This window comes from Carya illinoinensis, chromosome 10 (assembly GCF_018687715.1).
Source record: "Carya illinoinensis cultivar Pawnee chromosome 10, C.illinoinensisPawnee_v1, whole genome shotgun sequence".
Taxonomy (NCBI): Eukaryota; Viridiplantae; Streptophyta; class Magnoliopsida; order Fagales; family Juglandaceae; genus Carya; species Carya illinoinensis.
In genome coordinates, this window is record NC_056761.1 from 4,879,575 (window position 1) to 4,902,260 (window position 22,686).

At 32.3% G+C, this 22,686-nt stretch overlaps 2 protein-coding genes and 1 non-coding gene across 5 annotated transcripts; 2 read left to right on the forward strand and 1 right to left on the reverse strand.

Moving 5' to 3' along the window:
• Positions 1 to 1,312: 1,312 nt before the first annotated feature.
• Positions 1,313 to 1,385, forward strand: TRNAV-UAC. The gene has a single exon. It is a non-coding gene; the product is annotated as a tRNA-Val (tRNA).
• An 858-nt stretch (positions 1,386 to 2,243) lies between these two features.
• On the forward strand, positions 2,244 to 6,025 carry LOC122280071 (pentatricopeptide repeat-containing protein At2g20710, mitochondrial-like). Of its 2 annotated transcripts, none has more exons than XM_043091023.1 (2): positions 2,244 to 2,615; positions 3,823 to 6,025. In XM_043091023.1, exons 1-2 carry the CDS (start codon positions 2,364 to 2,366, stop codon positions 4,951 to 4,953), a joined length of 1,383 nt encoding a protein of 460 aa, XP_042946957.1. In that variant the 5' UTR covers positions 2,244 to 2,363; the 3' UTR covers positions 4,954 to 6,025. The 2 variants fall into 2 exon arrangements, with proteins under 2 accessions (XP_042946957.1, XP_042946958.1); XM_043091024.1 differs by lacking the exon at positions 2,244 to 2,615 and adding an exon at positions 2,626 to 3,720.
• Positions 6,026 to 10,418: 4,393 nt separating this feature from the next.
• On the reverse strand, positions 10,419 to 13,448 carry LOC122279491 (E3 ubiquitin-protein ligase RMA1H1-like). 2 transcript variants are annotated; one of them, XM_043090173.1, is made up of 3 exons: positions 13,284 to 13,448; positions 13,008 to 13,137; positions 10,419 to 11,517 (listed from the first exon to the last, which is right to left on the reverse strand). In XM_043090173.1, exons 2-3 carry the CDS (start codon positions 13,097 to 13,099, stop codon positions 10,737 to 10,739), a joined length of 873 nt encoding a protein of 290 aa, XP_042946107.1. In that variant the 5' UTR covers positions 13,100 to 13,137; positions 13,284 to 13,448; the 3' UTR covers positions 10,419 to 10,736. The 2 variants fall into 2 exon arrangements, with proteins under 2 accessions (XP_042946107.1, XP_042946108.1); XM_043090174.1 differs by lacking the exon at positions 13,008 to 13,137 and having other exon boundaries at positions 13,284 to 13,441.
• Positions 13,449 to 22,686: the final 9,238 nt, after the last annotated feature.

The following is a 22,686-nucleotide window of genomic DNA, read 5'->3' on the forward strand; positions in this document are numbered from 1 at the left end:
AGCTTTGCCTGAATTTACAAATAATATTCGGTCCGATAACACCGAACACAGGACCTCGGGTACAGTCAATATTCAGTAAGAGTATTAATAAATATATAGTAACTTAAAATAAATAAATACATAAATTATTTAAATTTATAAATTAATATAATTTTATGTAATTTGTTAAATTAATTTATAATAAAAATAATTTTTTAATTTAATATAACGTTAATTTATAAAATTATTTTTATATAATTATTTTATGGTTAAAATAAAAACTTGTTGACTAATTACAGGAGTACTACTGCAAGGGGATTCTTAAGTGTGCATTGAATATTATATACTCTCCTGTGTCACTGTATCGGGTCCCCCGACACAGTCGACGAAAAATATGCAAATCAAAGCAAGTAGGGCCGCCAACTCTGACCCAAACAGAGCAAAGAAAAGAACTTTTCAAAATCCGATCTCTCGTTATCTCCTCTCATGTCTCTTCCAATGCCTATGACACCAAGAAATAACATCATTCTCCTGGTGATGATGTGATTAGTCATGAGCATCGCTATCTTATAGGGTCATTACTCGTGGTCTTTATATATTGATGATCTTATTCAGCACTGTCTTCAAAAAAAGAGAAGAAGTGTAGAATCAGCTGGAGATCCGTCCAGAGTTGTCGGCAAACTCGATTTGACTGTTTATGTGGTTAGGTCGTATTATGTTAAATTAATTCGTTAATTAAAATTAAATAATCTCATTCTATTTTATTTAATTATTATAATTTTTTAAATTTTTATATTAAATATAATAAATAATTTAATTTTTTTAAATTTTAATATAAAATTAATATTAAAAAATTATATTATAATAATATTTTATTTATTACTATTTAAAATATCTAATTTCATTTCATCTCATTTATATAATTAAACAGAACCAATATATGAAAAATCCAGGCTAGTGTAATAACTATACTGTATCAATTTATGTCAATAAATAAATTTAATTTTATAAAAAAAAATTATGACAACTATATATATACACTACTGAAAACAAATAAATAAAGTTTAATACATGTTGTTGATTAACTTGATTTTGCTTGAACTTCAAATAAAATGAATTTTTATAAAAGTTATCAGAATTGATGCTTAAGGAGTCACCCCTAAAATACCGAAATTAACCGAATTTTTTCAACTTCGTTTTGAATAAGAAAGATTTTTATAACAGTGAAAAGAAAATTAAAAATTAAAAATTATATATTTCCGTCAAATTTTGGATGCAGGAGTAGCAGTATTCTTAAGTTAATTACGATTATGGGTGGTCAGAGGTCAAGCCAGTTGCTGTGGTGTAGTGGTTATCACGTCAGTCTTACACACTGAAGGTCCCCAGTTCGATCCTGGGCAGTAACAATCAGCCGTATCTAGACTGTTTTGCTCTGTTTTTGAGACTTTTGAGCCGATATTCGGCACAGCATATCTTCTAGGCCTTGTGGTGAGATGAATAACACATCGAGACCCCGGTTTTCGTCCAAAATTTAACTGGACTGGTTTGATTCGATTTTAGATAAAATTTAAGATTGAATTCGATTATGCATTGATTTTTTTCCATATTCCAGTTTTATCAATTTTTAATCTGGTTTGATCCGGTTTTTCGGTTTTAATAAAGTACAAATTTGTCATATAAATTCTGTTAAAAAAAAGAAATTGATTTAAAAAATTCTGTTTTATTAAAAATCTATTACTATTTACAAAAATTTGTTTTATAAAAAAATTCTGTTATATAAATAAAATTCTGCTATATAAAAAACTGCTATAAAACAAAAATTAAAATAAGAAATCTAATGTAAAAAAAAAAAAAAATCTACTATGATCCTATATTAGATGATTATTATTAGTATATATATATTTGTATTAGTTATAGCTATATAATATATTAGACAATATAATAATATTAATATTAGACTACTAATATTAGACTACTAATATAGTTATATATTAGTATTAGTTTTGATGATTTAGTATAAGTATATTAATATAAGTATAACTATAGTCTTTATTAGAATATTAGCATTAGTATATATGTGTCATTATTTTTTATGTGATTAAAAATTATATATAATATTAATATATAAACAGTATCGATCCGATTCAGTCTAAAATTAATCGGAATAGAAACCGGACCGGTTCTGACCAGTTTTTTATTTACGAAAATCGATTCCGGACCAAACCGGTCCCAAACTGGCACAGCCGGTCCGGTTTGCCGGGTTTTTTTTACACCCTGGTTCTGGACGAATACCGAAAGTCTCTGCCTCGTCTTCAACAACTAAAACCCTGAAAACCCAAAACCCCTCTTAGCTTTGCTTGCTTGTTTCTTCCTCCAAAGTCCAAATGAAGCTTTTATTCCCAAGAATATTGCCTCTGCGTCCTTTGTTCCCTGCTCAAAAGCTTTTGGCTTATTTCTTCTCCTCTAATGCCAGAGTTTCTCTGTACAGAAGGATATCACCGGTGGGTGACCCTAACGTTTCCGTTGTGCCAATTCTGGATCAGTGGATCCAAGAAGGTAGGCATGTGAACAAAGAAGAGCTTCAGAGGATCATCAAGGAGCTCAGAGATTACAAACGCTTCAAGCACGCTCTCGAGGTCGAGTTTAGATCTTTTAAATAATAATGATAATTCCCTTCTTTCTGTTCTCCCGGTTTGAGTTACATCGTGGCATTTGAAAATCATCTACTACGTGAAAATGAATAGGATTAAAAGTGTTAGAAAAGAAGGGGTAATTATGATTCCTTCGAATTGTTGTTTCTTATATGATTATTGTTGTTTCATAATCCACCAGTTGAGGCCAAAGGGTAAGATCGATATGGGGGGAGAATTATATATAACATCATGGTTCTAAATAGCTGCCAATTGTCATTCTTGTTTCTTATTGAGTTAGACCGCAGAAATTTCTGTGCTTGGTGATGAAGGTATTATAGACTAATGAGATGATGTTTATAAAGTCGGTTTTAGGAATAAGTGACAAATGATGGCCAATATATGCACAAATTGTTGATTGGTCTGGCAGTGGGTACTTTTTTTTTAATTTTTTTTTAATTCTTCAATTTTGACATATTTTTTTAAGTTGAAGCCAGTACTTTTGGGAGAAATAATCAAGCTGATCGAGGTGGAGAATATCTATCATATCACTGAACTATATTTCACAAGCCTGCATGGTAAATTCGTGTTGAATTATTTAACAGGGAAGTATAAGGCACATCACTGTTGAAAGGTGGTACGCTCTGCTGCCTTAACGATGTATCCTTGCAATGATGAAACTCCAAGTGGATATGTGTTTATGCTTCATGGGTTTTGTTTGCTCGCTATTTGGGTGTACTGTATGTTTGCTATGATAACATTGGCAAGGCAAAGATTCTCTAGCGACGGGCTGGCTCATATCTATATCCGTTGATTATTGTTATAAGGATTTTTGGACTCTCTCTCCTGCTGTTTTGAATATGAATGGGGGCATCTTGAACATTCTTGAGGTTTTTTGTTTCAACTATTGAAATAACTAGTTAATCTAAGCGGTGCAAGTTTAAAATCATGCCTATCTTTAGAAATGCTTAGTTGATGGTTTGATTTATACGTACTCGGTGCAGAAGTATCCTTCACCCCAGTCCCCACCCCTCCAAGCCCCTTTTTGACCCTTTCCCACCTCCTTCAAACTGCAATAATGTGAAAAGCTCTGGGTTAGGTGCATTTAGTGGTAGGTTGGTCAATCCCATTAATTTATGCAAGCATGTTTATTGATATCATATATATTCAGAATTCTTATACCTGATTTTTTTTTCGCTTGTTCTTTTTCCAGATATCTGCATGGATGAGCGAGAAAAGGTACATGCCACTTTCAACAGATGATATTGCCGTGCGGATGAACTTAATCTCGAGAGTTCATGGCCTAGAACAAGTAGAGAATTATTTCAATAACATCCCAAAACACTTGAAAAGTTTTGTGGTTTATGCTGCTCTTCTCAACTGCTGTGCCTATGAAAAGTCTATGGAGAAAGCCGAGCTTGTTATGCAGAAGATTATAGACAGGGGGTTTGCTAGGACACCTTTATGTTATAATATTCTGATAAATATGTACTACAAAATCGGGGAACATGAAAAACTGGATGCCTTAGTGCTCAAAATGGAGGAAAAGGGCATCAATCCTGACAAATACACTCTCAGCATCCGGCTTAGTGCATATGCTGCCATCTCTGATGTGGAGGGAATAAACAAGACCATTAAAAGGATGGAATCTGATCCACATATAGTTCTGGACTGGAAATCTTATTCCATCGCAGCAAGTGGATATCTAAAAGTTGGGCTACTAGACAGGGGTTCGGAAATGGTGAAGAAATTGGAGGGACTGATAGCAAATTCCAAAAGGAGCAGTATTGCATTCAATCTGCTTCTCAAACTGTATGCAGAAATGGGGAAGAAGGATGAGCTGTACCGCATCTGGGAACTTTATAAGAAGGAAAAAATTTACAATAAGGGCTACATAAGCATGATAAGCTCACTTTTAGCATTTGATGATATCGAAGGTGCAGAGAAGATATTTGAGGAGTGGGAATCCATGATATTATCATTGGACTTTCGTGTTCCAAACTTAATGATTGATGCATATTGTAGAAAGGGTCTTCTAGCAAAGGCTGAAGCCCTCGTAAACAAGGTCATGACTAAAGGAGGAAAGCCTTCATTTGATTCATGGTATTATTTGTCTTGTGGATATCTTGAAGATAATGAAATTTCAAAGGCGTTGGAGACTATGAAGAAAGCAGTTGCATTATGCCCACCTGGATGCAAGCCCAACAAGGAAATATTGGCAACCTGTTTGGAGTACTTGGAAGGGAAGGGAGATGTGGAAGGAGCTGACAAGTTCATAGATTTACTCAGGGTTGAGGGTATATTCTCTGCTCTTGCACGCGACAGGTTGCTGAAATACATTTAAGGATTTGAAATCAAACTCCAATGAACACTTTAAACGGAAGGGAATATTTTGACTGGGGATAGCAGCTTCTGTTTTTGCCAAAACATCTTAGGTCCCCAAGCGCAGGAGCCTATAAATCTTCTGTAAACTGCTTGGCAGTGTTTTCCATATGCCATGCCAAGAGAATCAGGGTTTCCTCCGTCATGTTTATCGATGATGGGATTATTTCAGGACATGAAATGCAGTAATGCAGATATACCTTACTGATTGAGACTGCAATTTTTCTTCTACTCACTGATCTCTAATCAACTTTGTCATTGTTTTACATAAGAGTAATTCTACTCATAGGCCGGTTTAGTCTCCAAAACTACACACCAACTGAGCTGGCAAACCCGGTCTCTCAAAAAGGGTCTAATCGGTCTTTGTTTTTCCCCCTCCCTGCCGAATCCCTCTCCCCCCTTCCAAAACCGAATCGTCTTTCTCTGTTGACACCCCTTGAGAAACCAGGTAGAAGACTGAAAAATCTCCCACAAAATCCCTCGCTCCATCCCTCTGCCGGCTGTGACAAACCCTTCGACATCCCTCAAGACATACACCAAGAGATCTGAGAAACACTCCCTCCCCAACCCAACCAAATCCCCTTCACCCATTGACACCATCCTTTGAGAAAAGCCCTAAAACAGATCTGAGAATACCCACTCCCTTCTCCCGTCGACACCATCCCCTTCTCCCTAACCTATTGACTACATCGTTTTTCCTCTTTTATTTTATTTTTTATTTTTTTTATTTTTTTGTCTCTAGTTTTTCTTTTATCGCCTGCCTTCGTTTCTTATCTAGCGGGGGTGGCTACTGGGTTCATTGTAACTTACACTTCTTGGTTAGCAATGACCAGAAATTTTTGGATGATGTAGGTGCACCTCGATTTTGTTCCTTAACAATGAAATATTGAGCGGAGAAATGTCTTTTTTTTTTTTTTTTTTTTTAAACTTGGTAATAGTCGATTGTTGATTGATGCAAACATTTGCTTCAGATATTGCTGAGTAGATGAAGTCAAGGATTATAATAAGTTGCCTAAAAGATTATGCATTTTGCATTCGATCTTGCTTCTAAATGTAGCATTTTTTTGCTATTTGTTCATTCTGATTTGGTTCATTATGTAGCATTTTTTTGCTATTTGTTCATTCTGATTTTGTTCATTATGTAAAAGCTAGCGTGAAGCAATATATAGGAGGATTGCTCAAATTTACGTGTCATTCGATGCAATCTGGGCAAACAAACTGAAATGGATTGAAAATGATTCCCTACATTGTTCAGTTGGGGTTGGTAAGGAAATGGCGAAGGGGCGAATTGAGTGGAAGATTTGGGGGAGAAAGTGGAAAAGGTTGGGAGTAGCGTTCTAAACGAATCATTTTGGTTTAATTAAAAAAAAAAAAAAAAAACTGGTGTGTTGTGTTGGAGACCTAAGTGGCCTATGGGTAGACTTGCTCGCAACATAATATCTTCCCATAAAAGCCAACGGTTAAATTAATTTAATTCAGTTTTCATGCGATTTTATTATTTAAATTTGGCTGGCCTTTTATGGTATCAGACTATTGACTGGTAATATCTTCACCATGCAGTTCTGAAATTGATGAATAATTCAGCAATTATGTTCTCTATCATGGTAAATTTATCTGGACTGCACTCTGCAGGAGAGACAGAAAGAGGCAAACCTGTCCTCTCTGTGCATCCAAAACCTGGCTAATAAATGAATTAGGAAATTGTATGGATCTCGAGCCCAAAGTTATTTATTTACTACCTTTGGGCTGTTTCTAGTCACTTTGGGCTTAGTCCATTAATATTGGATTTTCAGCCGGGTATTCATTGAGCTAGGGTTTGTGCTTCCGATCCATTAATATTCTCTTTCATGTTACTGCTCAAGACCGTCCTAGAATTATTTTTCCTTTGAAAAGAATTGTTATAGGCATGACTTGTTTTTGGCAATCGTAAAAGCCATTCCAAAATCCACCTGATTTTATTTCCCATTATTTTTCCTTTTGTCTTGGAGTTGTAACATCTCTTCTATAATGATCAGACAAGACAACCACGGGTTATGAGCAAGCATTATAAAAGATGGATATAATGGAATACAAAGGTCATGCTCAGCCTCCCTCGTGCTTCCTTTTATAGGCCCTTATGGCCACTACCTTTTGCACCCCCAAACAAAAGCAAAAGGGAAATCTTTTGATTATATGCATGAAATGATGAAACTGGGAGTAAATTAAGTACCAAAAGTCCGTGAGCTAGCTCGAGTGGCAATGGGCGGAGAAGTGGGTCGGTTTTAAAAATGAAAAATTCTACTCAACGTCTCCACAACGTACATCTTTCTTTTTTTTTTTTTTCACTAGATATAGGTTTGTAATGCATGAACGATGGTTAGAAAAATTTCTTTTAAAAGTGGCAAGGTCGACTTCTAGCATCATTAGTGTGCACTGGAATTCCACCAAGATGATGGTTGTCACATCAAGCTGGATAAGCCCGAGTCAGAAAGCAAAGTCTTGCTATTTGTTTCCATCAAGCTTCGAGTAGTAAGTACTTCACGGTGGCAAGGGAAAATCAAGCTTAGAGAATGACGTACGGTAGGGTTGGGCTGCACAAATAAATTCGAATTGATGGTACGTAGCAAGTTGAATTATGTGAGGATCATGATATGTATCTCAGAACAAGATACTGTGAGTCTGTGACTGCGAGTCCGTGGGTTCAATCATGCTTGAAGTTTTGTAGAATAATATATGAGAAATCATCTCATTTATCTTCATCAATCACTGTTTTGAGTATGTAAAAGTCTTCCCCAAGTAATCGTGATGTTCTTTTGGTGAACGGTGATTATGATGTTCCTAGGAATCCAATTATTACAAGTTGTTTTTGAGGATGATAACTTTTTTAATCATTTTAAGTGCAAAAGTGGGGTGATCTTCCCGAAATCTTTACCCCTCCCACTACCAAAAACTAATTAAATTAATATAAACTAAATAATTTGATGACCAATATTTACCTAAGCTATACGTCATCACACGCTTTTTAAAACTTTATTTAAAAAAATAAAAAATAAAAAATAAAAAACAAAATTGCTCAAAAATATTCTAACATGGAAATGGGTTACACAGAGATCAAGTTTCGTACCCTAAAAATTTAAAGAAAAACACTATTAGATTCTTTCCACTTGCTTCCTCACACTGCGGTCAAAATGAGCGATGCATTTGAGTGACAGAGTAGCACCACTCAAATTTAAAACGGTTTTGGTTTCTTTTTTTAATTTTATAAGAGAACAAAGATCTTTTTATTTCAAATGAAAGAATATCGTGATAAGAATCCAACATCTTAATTCATCAAAAATTCAAAATCAAAGTGATTTTTTTCATTTACCTAATAATCGTCTTGGTTTCATGTACATGCTGAAAAATGCCGTGCATGAAAATCAATAACATTAAAGTCCTGTTTAGAGAATAAATTGGGATGTGATGAATTAAAATAAAAGTTAAATAAAATATTATTAAAATATTATTTTTTAATATTATTATTATTTTAAAATTTAAAAAAATAAATTATTTATTATATTTTATATAAGAATTTAAAAAATATATAATAATAAAATGAAATCAAATAATTTTACTGTTTAAACAGAACATAAGGAATAGAATCATTATTACATATTTGTATGCTTTATACGTGGCTCTTCTTACGTACGAAGGTTAGCTTTTTTACCCCCAAGAAAATAGGTTATTTCTTAAGTAAATGGCCGAAGACAGCTGGAAAGGCTAATTACTAATTAAAGTCATTTGCTGGCTTTCAGTTTCAGACAAAGAAAATAATGTTGAAAACGAGAGGAAAACAGACTAAACAGTCTTTGGAGAGTCCCCATAACGTCATATATACACAAACAAACTTCACAAAAACGTCGGGAAAAAAAATAAAAAATAAAAAAAATCTTTGGATTACATTATTTTTTGGAAAAACATTTCAATGGCTAACATCAAAAGTCATAAGGTTTAGGTAACTAAAAAGGTGACTAAATTTCGGGGGATTCGAGGAAATTGAATCTTGTGGGGGATTAAAATCAGACCAACTTGCCAGTTGTCTCCGAGAAACATTGAAGATTAGCACATCACACGCCAAAGCACTCAAAGACCTCCTCGTTCATATGGAAAAATAGCATTCTAATTTGTGTTTTGGTTGGAATTGAATAGATAATATTTAAAAATAGTGAGTGACATCGGTCTCTTCCTCCATTGCTGTCCAAGTTGGTGCACAACTTTGAGAAAAAAACAGTGCAAGATTCCCCCATTATTATCAATGGGTTCTTTTGCATAGCCCCACCAGACAACACCCAACCCCTCTCAATAATATATCTTTTTATTTTTGTCTGATATTGTATATCTACTTGAAATTCGTTTATTTTTACTATACATTTTATTTTATATTATCTCATTATTATAAATTTTATATAAAATATAATAAATAATTTAATTTTTAATGTATTTGTTATCGAAGATCCAAAATCATGACAAAATCCAATATTGCAGAGCTTGGCCTAACATCTTGTATTGGCCGTCTGTACGTGCCGAACCTACGGCAGGAAGAAATTCTAGTTGAAAAGATATAACTCGAGCAAAGCATAATTTGCCGCAAATTAAGGGATTTGGGAAAGAGACTCAGACCAAACAGTTGGGCTATATAATTGATTGGGAAATGATATTTCCACCGCTCTACAGGAGCTACTGTTTACCCTTTTTTTATTTTATAATTAAGAAAATATTTTTTAATAATATTATAAACTTTTAAAAAATATATATATATTATATATAATTAACGGTAGCCGGGACTGGAAGCTATCAGCCTCCTAATTTATTTGGAGGAATTTTATGGCGTAATATGTTCTTTGATGAAGATGAGGGGCATATGTCCCATCACCTTCAATAATTTGGAATCGAGTTTGGCCACCAATCACGACAATATTTTCGTGTTTTGAAAAATTAGGAATGCTTACAGGGATGAAGTGTATATATTATACAGTCGCTTTAAAAATAAAATTTATTATTAAAAAATTATTATTTTTTATATAAGATATCTAAATTCCATATAATTATTTAAAAATAAATAAAATTTATTCTTAAAAAATTACTTTTTCTTTTTACAACTCGTATCTATTCAAATGTTTTAAAATGATAGTAAGACGCAAGCTTGAGCAATTTACAATTTATAACTCGTATTTATATTTGCGTTGTGAAAAGTATGTCTTTCTACGCCGAGAAGGTCACATCATTAATCAGAATCATGGAATTTCAAGGTGTGGCTCGATTGGCTTTGAAATATCGTAGTAGCTATTTTGATGGTAGGTCCGGTTAAAAAGCACAGGACAAAAGAAATAAATTTGTGTATCTAATGGCAGATAAGAGGGTAAGTGCTCAAATTGAATGTTCAAACAAAAGGTAGATGAAGACGGCAAGTTGCATGAGGCAAATCTCATCGATATATTAATGTGATATATAATAGTATTGTATACATGCTCATAAGCCCCAAGTCCTTACTCTTTACAAAGTATACAAAACAGCAGGCTAGAGGAGGTAGGGTGGTTACAAATCTCATAAACACCCTCTTATGCTCGGAAGGCTCTCTGAAGACTGTGCAAAAGCTTTTGTGCAGTCTTCAGGTTAAATTTCAGACCCTGTAATGTAATGTGCCCATGGATCTTGCACTTTTGCATCCAAGAGTTCGAACCTCCCAGGACCGAAACTCTTTACCACATAGGATATAGTTAACTGCATTCAGAAGACTAGAAGGCAAAGAAGAAAGCAACAGAAAAGAAAAAATGAAATTCTGCTCAGCGACTTGTCTGCTTGCATCTCCTGCCTTCTCAACCTCGGGCTATTACCAGTCCCCACTACGTGATATGAGTTTGGATATGCATATAAGCTCGTTGGATTCCCAAACACCCTTGCATAAACCATCTCCCCGAACATGCCAACGACCGGATGCTGGAAGCCCGATGAAGTCCCTCCAAGATTAAGCCATGGAGGTGTAGAATCCTCTCCATGGCTTCCATATGGATGAGGTTCATGGTCGTACTGTTGGTTCTGATAAGGATTACGGTACGGAAGCTGCTGAACAGTATTAGACATGGTAGATAAGAGAGATCGAACGCTGCATGCCGCAGGCCTAGGAGGTATAACTATACCCCTATGTGGTGCCTTGACTTCATCTTCAGCCTCGGTAAGGGTTTGTCCCCGGCCATAGAGGGGGACCATGGTGGTGTGAGAGATTTCAGCCTTGCAAACTGGACACTGTGGGTGCTCGTCAGGGGCAAGGCCTGCGCTCTGGACGTGGAGCCATTTGTAGATGCAAGGCCAGCAGTAGAGGTGGCCGCAGAGGGTGACCACCGGCTCGTGTGCAAATTCTAAGCATATGTTGCAGTCAAAGCAACCATTGGAACTTTCCGAGTCTGTTGCTACACCTTGGATAGATTTCCATTCCTGAGCAAAGTAGTGCTCAAAGGCCATTGATTCTTTGTTGCTAGACCTTGATTTGATCACCAATAACCCTTTGATTCTGTGACATAAAGAAGAGCAAAGAAAGCACTTTAGTGATGAATCCTCCGGACGTCCCAAATCTGAGGGGTGAAATCCAACAGAATAAGAAACATCACCAGTTGGACGGCGATGAAAGTAAGAATGGTGGCAATAATGAATATCAAGTATATGCCCCACCATGGGACTTTATATAGCTTGAGGTTAGAATCAAACAAATGAACCAAACAGAGAGGGCCCCCACCACGGGACTTTATTTTTGCCGAAGGCGCCAAAACCTCCTCTATTAAATAAAAATAAGACAACACTTGAAAGGAACCCAAGCTCTAATCAGATAAGCAATGGCGGTAAAAAATAAAAAATTAATAAAAAGGTATCCACAACCATTATATGATACATGTGAGTGGTTTCTTTTCTTTTTCTTTTGGAATCGATATTGAATTAAACATGTCGTTTCCCTCTTATCTCCTTCAAAACTAACTCCAAGTTGCAACATATCTCCATTCTAGGTCCACTGGGAGTGATAAGTTTTTTTTTTTTTTTTTTTAATTAGTACCACTGTACCGGTTGTCCGAGAACAAATCCGTGTACAAGCTCTTGGTAAGGAATTTTTGCAAGTGATAATTCAAGGTAAGGGAATGATAACGAATGGTTGAGCCAACCACCACACCAAATATCTGTGCAATATGAGAAAATATAAAAGACCATTCAACTGCAGCCCCTTAAAGGTGTTGGCAAGTCTTCTGGATCAGATTTAGGTGAGACGCCGAAACCAACCATATCCAATCATTTCACTTGAAAGAAAAAATTGCAAAGCTTCTAAGCATAGTCCATCAGCGCAACTAGAAAATAATCAAACAACTACTTCAATGGTCAAGAAGCAGCCCGTGGCGTAGGAGAATATAACTCATCTTCTAGAAAATTGATAAATTCATTATAAAGTTTATCTTCTAGAACATTGATAAATTCATTTATAAATTCAAGTTTCAGCTAATGATGGATTTCGTTTCAGGATCTTTACTGATAGTTGAATTCTTCATTTAACATTGATTGATCATCTGAATGTTACTCTGATCGGTGAGAAATCAAACAAAGATGAGACGATCATTTGAACAGAATATCAGAGAACAAGCTTCCTTTGGGTCACACGCAAAGGTCTCCCAAAGCTCAATAATTGTTACTCCAAAATACTCCCAAAGCTTCCTTTGGGTTACACTCTTAACATTGGCAAGAAAAAACAAGAACATGCAGTCACAGCCAATCTAAGCCCCCACAAAATAAATAAATAAATAGATGAAAAAGATGTGGCATGAAACAGAACAATCAAGGAGAAACCAAAATCGGTGGAATTCAGACTATTATTCTAAGGGTGAACTCTGCAGTGAAACCAGAAGCATGTTGCGAAGAGAGATCGGAGAATCCAAGGTCGAATGCATGCCTTATTCTTAATATTTTCTTAAAAAAGATGTTAATGCCGATAATCATTAGCCCAACAAATAAAATAGCCGTTACCTCTCCGTTTGGCTCTCGAGAAAATAACGAAAAAGAATGGAATCGCAGGAGTAATCTTTAAGAAAATGGAGCCACTTCCTAGAGTGTTTCATCCATTTTCCCCTATTCTTGCCAGGAAACGAACCAAACCCTACAATGCAACGAAAATAGAATCCAACCCAAGGCTTAAAAAAAAAAACTCACGAGATCCATCCCTTCAAGGGAAAGCACCATGCTAAAAGATTAAAAAAAAAAAAACGGAGAGGAAAGAGAATGGAAGAGTTGTGGTACACGTACCAAAAACCAGAAACAGGGTAAGGGATTCGGGGACAGAGACACGCACGGTGCCTAGTTCGAATCTGACAGAGGGGACTTCGGCGAAGCTGCAATGCGTTTCAGATTGAGAGAGAGAGAGAGAGAGAGATTGGACGTTTTGAGAGGAATGGTTGAGCGCGTCCCTCGTTCGGATTTTTATAGCCGAATGAATCTCACCCTTTACACGCGTACTAGCTAAATTTTAATTTAAGGCATGTCAAATCTTTATCTACTTTTTAATTAAAAATTATATATTCTTCATCTATTTTAATCGTGAAAAGGACTATGTTATTGTGCTGCAGCTGCCGGTCACCCCGACTTGTATTTTTTTTTTTTTTCATATTTTTAATATTATTTTAATTATTAAAAAAAATATCAATATATTTAAAATTATTTTTTTAATTATTAAATTTTTTTTTTTGACCAATGGTCAAAATGAACGGTCAAGCCCATGCGACAAAGAGACATTTTTTTTTGAAAAAAACTAATGTGTAGTTTTTTTATTTAATAATTAAGAAAATAATTTTAAATGTATTAATATATTTCTTTTTACTTAAAAATTAAAAAAATAATTAAAAAATATTAAAAAAAAAAGTACGCCCAACGATATGAATAGGGCGGCCCAATAGCTCCACTCATTTTAATTTAAGGCATCGCTATTTTAATATATAAAAGGCATTGCTCTTATTTTTCTTTGTCCGGACCGGTCCCGACAAAGAATAAAATGGTTTATTTTTATTTTTTTACATATTTAATTTGTTGATATTCTTAAATATTTAAAAAAATTAATAACATCATTAAAAAAATATTTATTTAATTATTAAATAGATAAATAAACTGAATCGGCACCCATTCATAGCTGAGCTTAGCTTTTTTTTATAATTAAAATATAATAAATAATTTTTAATTATCTAATATCACATCATAAGATTATAAAAATTAAGATGATAAGTAATATTACTTAATTAATTGTATCATTGTGGCTGAGCTAAATTGTTCCTTTATTTTACTGGTAAGCTATTGGTGAATTTAATTATATTATTATATTATTATAGGATTTTTTTAAACACTGATTGTATTGAAATTAAATTAAAAAAATATAGGAAAATTATTGGGACTCCAACAAAACCACTATGCAGAGAAGGTTCTAAATTAAATAAAGAAATTTAGGATGAAAGATATATATTGGAGACGCTTGTCGATGGAGACTTTTTATTTTCGCTTGTTTGGGATCTTTGGTTAATGACGTTTTGGCAACAAAAGAAACAGTGTTAGATGCAGGTGGGATGGGGAGAGGCGAATATGAAAAGTGAAGTACATAGAGTCTATCAATTAGAGTGTAAAGATGTGGTAGTGCATGGGATTCTCATGTAGCTTGAGCAAAAAGCATGAGCATCACGACACGCCTCTCAAATAGAGGCATTGCTTGATGGAACTTGAGAATTGGAAGTTTGCAGCTTACTTAGCAGAGCATGTTGTGTGTCTTTGTAGGCGGGCGGCCGAACACAATAAAATTGATAATACCAATCTAAAGAAAAACAAACGAGGTGCAATAGAAAAGGAGAGGGCTAAAACCATGAAGATAGAATCGGTTTTACCTTTGGAAGATAAAGTTGAGAGAAATTATTATTAATTGGTACAACATAAGTGTACACTCTTTTCTTTGTCGGACTCAATCAAATAATGATTATTTTTAATGAAAAATTGACTTCATTTATTCATTTTAAAAAAGTCACATCGATGATATATATAAAAAAATTTTCAAATCACAAGTTAATTAATGCATTTAGAGTTGCGCTAGTTCATAAATTTATTTGTGACTAGTATTGTGACGCCCCCAAATTCCGTTTGGGATCGGACGGACATTTGAAGCGTCGAGACATGCAACACAAGGTTACCTGCCCCCGTTCATGACATATAAGATGCAATATTCCTAACATGCATCTAACAATATGCAATATTCGCAGCGGATAAATTTTTTCTTTAGCAATACTATGCACCAAATTGAAAATATCCCAAATGCTTAAAACATACTTCATACATAAAAATCCATTGAACAACTAAGATCACAACACTAGTCCAAAATGGTTATGATCCAAAAAGTAGTAGAGATGCAACTCAATCGTACAAGTAGTAATTTACGTTAATTACTATATCAACATTTATGTCGCACCGTCACTTAGTCAACTGTGTCTAGTTGATCAGCTCATGATTCTCCTTCAGGTCCTGTAACAAGATCTACCATTCAGGGGGAATGGTAGTTGAGACTACCAAAGTGAGATTTGATTACAAATCTCAGCAAGTTAACAAAAAACTTCCATACAGACTAATGATACATGTATGATAGTAAAAGCATAAATGCATAATCAAATTCATAAGTAATTAAAGCATAACTTAGCATACAACATAGCATAATTGACATAGCTTAAATTGAATCATGAACTGAACTTGACTTGACATGAACTTGATCTGAAACTTGACTTAGCATGAACTTGCTCTGAAACTTGAATTAATATGAAAAATACATACTCCACAGTTGTTGTGGCCCCATGTATTCTACACAAACTTGACTTAACATTAAAAATACATACTCCACAGTTGTTGTGGCCCCATGTATTCTACACAAACTTGACTTAACATGAAAAATACATACTCCACAGTTGTTGTGGCCCCATGTATTCTACGTGTAAATACATACTCCACAGTTGTTGTGGCCCCATGTATTCTACACAAACTTGACTTAACATGAAAAATATATACTCCACAGTTGTTGTGGCCCCATGTATTCTACGTGTAAATACATACTCCACAGTTGTTGTGGCCCCATGTATTCTACACAACTTGACTTAACATTTAAAAATACATACTCCACAATTGTTGTGGCCCCATGTATTCTACACAAACTTGACTTAACATGAAAAATACATACTCCACAGTTGTTGTGGCCCCATGTATTTTACGCATCATATTTGTAGTTAAATACATACTCCACAGTTGTTGTGACCCGATGTATTCTACACATCATAATGTACTCAAGATGAAATGTGACTGGAATACGAAAGGACTGAAGTCCTGACGTAACATAACGTGACTTGAACATAACTTAGAATACATGACCAACTTGAGATAGAAACATTTCGTAACATGGCATAACATATAACAGACAACATATTTAACATGACATACTTGCAACAGTGAATATTACATGACTTGACTTACATGTAATAGATGACATACTTAGCATGACGTACTTGTAATGTACAGTAATACATAACAGAATATATTGTGTAACAGATAAAAATTGATGACAGAATAAATTCTGTATAATAGACAATTACATGATATCTTGGCATGGCATGACATATATGATAACATACATACATACACTGTAATTCTTTTACTTAGCACACATACACAGTAGACTGCTAGTAAGTTAAAAGCTAACTTACCTCGATCTCCGCGTTTCTTATAAAACCTCAAGCGCGATCACGAGGAACTGTAATTAGTGATTCTAAAAGTTAGTACTAAATCACTAATAATTTGAAATATGGAAAAATACTAACTTAAAGAGTAAAATTTCCATTTTACTTCCTACATGTAGGAAAATGACCGTTTTACCCATAACTTAAGGATTTTGCATACTAACTCCAAAAGTCACCAAAATTTACATGCCTCATGTAAATTTTATCCTCAACTCAAATATCAATTTAGAAAAATTTAAAACTAATCACAACTATTAAAACTCCATAGGGCCGAAATTCTCATATGCTATTTCTATTGATTTTTGTTTCTAACTTGTTTTGATCAACCTTTTGATCTATGACTTATAAATATGTGATCTTCAAACCAAACCATCACATGGTTTAAAAAGATGTCCTAAAACATATATAAGCTTCTAATTCAATATCACATGGTTAAAAATTAACCAAAACATAAATTTAGCCAAGAACATCCACACTTTGGCTTATCTGAATATCTCTTTGTATAAAATTTCATATCTTTGAAACTAACATCAAATATCTTCAAAATAATAATATAACATGTATATAAGATGCTTAGGATCCTCCAATAAAATTATCAAAGTCATTAGAATAGGTTTAGACCACCAAAGAGTTAAACTTTCTCAAAATAGAAACTGTTTTTCTTCTTCCAGTTTCTAAGTTTCTAAATCTAAGCAAATATTTCATCAAAACCTTCAATCATGCAAAAATTCTCAACCAATAGTCATATATACATGTTAACAATACTCCATAAAAATTTCGGACCAATATCTATCTATTAGCTTGGTCAAAAACTCCAAACTATAACATATTCTCCAGTTTATCTCCCAGAATGACCTTTCTATAGTTTACACAATATTTGACTGACCAAATGATCTTCAAATGGGGCAAATAAGATATCCATGTAAACTAGACTCAAAAAGGAACAACTTATATGAAGGAGACTTTATGATAAAACACTTACAACAGCTTCGAAATGGGCATGCAAAAGAACTCCTAAAAGCTGTCCGAGAGAGAATGTTTGATATTCTCTTAAAGAAACGTGTAAATGAAGATAAGTTCGTGGGTGATGGCTGGAGATGCTTATGGAAGAGATAAGGGAGATGATAAGGCTGGAGTTGAGAGTTGAGTGTGGTTTTCTCCTACCCAAAATATCTATAAAATATTATCTCAAAATATTCTATCCAATAATATCTATAAAAATCAGCTCAATATATTTTCCAAATGTGGAGTAGACTTGGAAGAGTAAGGTGACTAAAATCTTTCTATGTGTATTTTAAATCTCTATTCTTAAGATATTTTCCAAATGTGTATTTTGCTTAGGTGTCATGATCTCACACCTTGATTTCCTTCACAATTCCATCTAATGGTTTCTCTTTGTGCCAAGTATCTAATACTATTCATTATGTGTGGTTAAGATCTTGCCAAGTGTCCAAATAAAATATCGCTATCCTAATTTGGACATTTTACACTATGATTTTGAAAACACTGCGCTCAGTACATTTACCGAGGTTACTATTCACTCCAAAAATAAACGTAATAAACTTAGTACTGAAAAATTCTAAATATTTAATTAAGCCTAGTGGTGTAGACTATAATGTATTCTGACACTTTTAACTATCTCAAATAATTAAAATCGCATTTCTAGCACCATAGTGAGTGATAACACTAACTATGTTGACAGGCTAAAATTTATGCGATTAGTCGATTCGTGTAAACTTACAGAGTTTTCACGAGGTTCCTAAAGTCAATAGAAATTCCTTAATTGAATTTCTAACGGACTGTTACAAGTATGGTCTTAACTATTACTGTAACTCTCTATAGATAAACCGTCTAAGATATATCATTTTACCTAAAACAAAGACTCATACCCCACCCTTCAAATAGGAGGAGAGGACTTAACTTTTACGGACAAAATGTCTAAGTGTATTATTATTATTATTATTCATTTTTAACTAAATAAAAGGAAATAATAATAAAAGCAGAAAGATAGATGTGCAAATGATAAATTACAATTTAGATATATTGTAATAGACTTTGAAATCAGTCATATTAAAAGTTAGATCTGATGATCCGTCATTATCTTTTTAATGATTAGTTTAGGAATTATATTGTACTACTCGTGTTTTATAAGATGTGTTGAAGAACTATAGATTTGTCTTGTCAGCCTGAAAGGGAACAAAATAAATTAAGAAAATAAGAGCATGAGAGAAAAAAAAAAAAGAAAATAAAGGAGAAAAAGAATAGAATGGAAGAAATGAGAGGGAGAAGGAAGAGCAGCCATTTAGAAGATTTCTCAAATAATGGTCTATTAAGATTGAATGAACAATCGTTGATATTTTAAGAACAAAACTAGAAGTCAAATTTACTGCCAATAGATAACAAACTCGGGAAACTACGAAATAATAAACTAGAGATTTTGTAAAGTTGGTTTTAAAATAGAAATACAAAGCCGGTATTCAAGAAAATAGAAAATATTTTAGATGTCATCCTGTTAAATATTAGCCCTCTTTTATTTTTGTAAAAATGAATAAATAAATAAAATCGAAGTTATTGGCCCATGATTGATGGAAGAAGAATTTGAAATTATATATAGAAAATATTATAGTAACAAATAAATTTATAAATTAATGTGAATTAATATAATACATCAGATTATAAAATTATTTTTATTATAAAATAAATCTAATAAATTTTATGAAATTAAATAAATTTATAAATTTATTTTATATAATCTATTTATATTTATAATAATTTTCATTATATATATATATATATGTAGTTTTGATTTTTATTATTTTTTGTCATTGGGAATTGGGATATTAGGGATGATTGGCTTGAACCCCACCTGGCGTGGCTTCCATCGGTCATGTATAGACTACAGGGTGAAGCCTTTGGACCACTAACTAATGCTTAGGGATAATCTGCTCAGTATTCGTTAGGTTAAACTCGAATTAAGCTCGACTCGTAAAAAAAAAAAACTCGTTCGTTAAAGCAGATACCCGCTCAATTTATAAATGACACATACTCGAGAAAACTCGACTCGATTCAGTTAAGACTCGCTCGTTTATGCTCGAGTCGACCCGTTAATTCGACTCGATTAAAACTCATTTATATATTGATAAATATATACATGCACATATATATGTATATATGTATTAGCTAATAATATAAGCATACCACTTTTATAATTAAATATATAATATGTATTCTAATTATTTATATCTATATAGTAAATATACTTCATAGGTATATTTTATAATTTGTATAATAATTAGTTGATAAAATTTAATAATTTCATATACTAGTAGGTGTGAACTATATATGAAATAGATATATGATATTATATTAAGTGTATGTATTAATAATATATGTAGACATATAATATATTGTTATTTTGGATAAATATCAACTAGTTATATATTAATTATTTATAAATTTTTTAAAATTTTATAATTTAATAGAGATTTTACTTAATAGTTATATAAATTCAATATTAGTTCTTATTTATTTATTTATTTTATTAATTATTAAATCTTATTAAAAAAAACAATTCAAGCTCCAGTTTGAGTTCAGATTTTAGCTTATTGAGTCGAGTTCGAACAAAGAATTAAAAAAAATATCGAGCTTAAGTATTTTGAGTCGAGCCAATCTTAGCAAGCCAAAAATCGGCTCGATTCGATTACAGCTCTACTAATACTATTCGTAAGTCGGTAGGTAAATTACACTTTTATGATAAGAAAATAAGAAACCTTGATTTGCAAGAGATTTAAATTTTAAATTTTTCCCATAAAAATAAAATCTTGTCCTGCCAACAATATGGATATTCTAAAAACCATCGACCATGAACAAGTGAAAGTAAACACAAGTAAGAAGTTTGGGGATAGGGATAAAAATTTTAAATCTTAGATAAAAGTTTAAAATATTATTTTTTAGTATTACAATTATTTTAAGATTTGAAATAGTTGAATTGAAATTTGAAAAAATTGAATTTTTTATTATATTTTATGTAGAAATTTAAAAAAATTATAATAATGAAATGAAAATTTTGAGATTGAGTTGAGAATTTTCAAATCCTAAACCTACCCTAATCAATTATATTACTTAAAATCAATGTGATTGAAACGTATTTACGCCATAAAGTTGAAGATAATTTTATTATATTGAGGAATCTCAAAATATTTTTTAGAGTGAAATCTTATTGTTCATAACACTTAAGATGTACTAAAATATTTATTAAATATATATTTATAATGTTATACGGCAAAAATTTTAATTTTAATTTTTTTATATTCGTTCAAATATATTGTCAGGTATATCTCGAACAAATTTTCTATTTAAATTTTACTCGAGCTACCTATCACGTAAATTTCAAACAAATTTTCTACCATCTCACCCTACAAACCCAACAATTAAAAATATATTTTGCCTACTATTTCACAAATAAAATTTTTAAAATATATAAGCACGTCGCAATCATTCACCTTCATTGTAGGAGAAATGAGGCCCCAAATCAAATAAAAAACCTGATAAAGTAGATTCTCTTGTTTGCTTAGCCACCCTTTTGGTGGCATTTTCATGACTCCGATTTACAAAGAAAAGTATGTCCAACGATTGTCATAAATTTGTAAACGTTATTCACGGAAAATATTGGAATCAAAAGAAATGGTATACAGTAATACATCCATGAATTATGTTATATATAGTTATTTTTATAAATTTTATTAATTGATTAAAATAATTATTTTATATTAAAAAATAATTTTAATAAATTATATTAATAAAATATATAAAGAATACATAAAAATAACTATACATTAAATTTTTATTCTCAAATATGTGACTCCTTTTGAATTAAATATAGTCACTAATCTATTAGTTTGTGAATTTTTATTGGTCCAAGTCACTTTCTTTAAAGAAGAATGATAAATATACATTATATTTTATAACATTTTACATAACAATATTTAAAAAGAGGGATATTTTATAAAATTAACATTATTTTATAAAAACATTCTTATTTTATAATATATATTGCGTAAATTATTGTAAAATATATTATGTATATATGATTTATCTTCTTTAAAATATCTGAGTCCTTTTGGCACAGTACAAAAGTATTGGAGATATTTTGGAAAGCTCAAAGCTTCGTAGGAAAAGAAAGACCGATTGGATGCATAACACATGATGCACAAGACATGCAGTCTCGTGCATGTGATGTGGCTCACCAGCTGTTGCTTTTTTTGTCTTCGAATAAAAGCATTTTCACACAGGGATGCCGCCTTTAACATACCGTCCACTTGATTTTTTTTTTAATATTTTTTTGATTATTAAATAAAAACATATATTAATATATTTAAAATTATTTTCTTAATTATTAATAAAAATATATATTAATTACCTAAGCGGTATTGCATGGGAGCATTTTTCCTTCGTGTATTTATTTATAAGCAATATTACGTATAGTTTCTATTTAGATATTGTTATGTAAGTATAAATAATTTTATTTTTAAAATTTTTTAAAATTATTAAAATATTTTTCTTAAAATGATATTTTTTCTTTTTTAATAAAAATCTTTCATATACAATTTTTATTTAAAAAATATAAATAAAATTTCTCTTTATTAATTATGGCATGAATCCCATCATGGTGTAAGAATAATTTGGATTTATGAACCGAACAAATCGGCCGCCCATATCTTTAAAGAGAAATGTTTTGTGACTCGAATTTGGATTTTAAATTTGTATTTGTTTTATTTAGTAATTAGGAAAGTATTTCCTTAACAATTAAGTTAAAAACAGAAAAGAGAATTGGTAACTTTTGTTGGGATGCATATTCAGTGGATGCATTATTTTCTAGCTGGCATATAATTAGCACAACATAT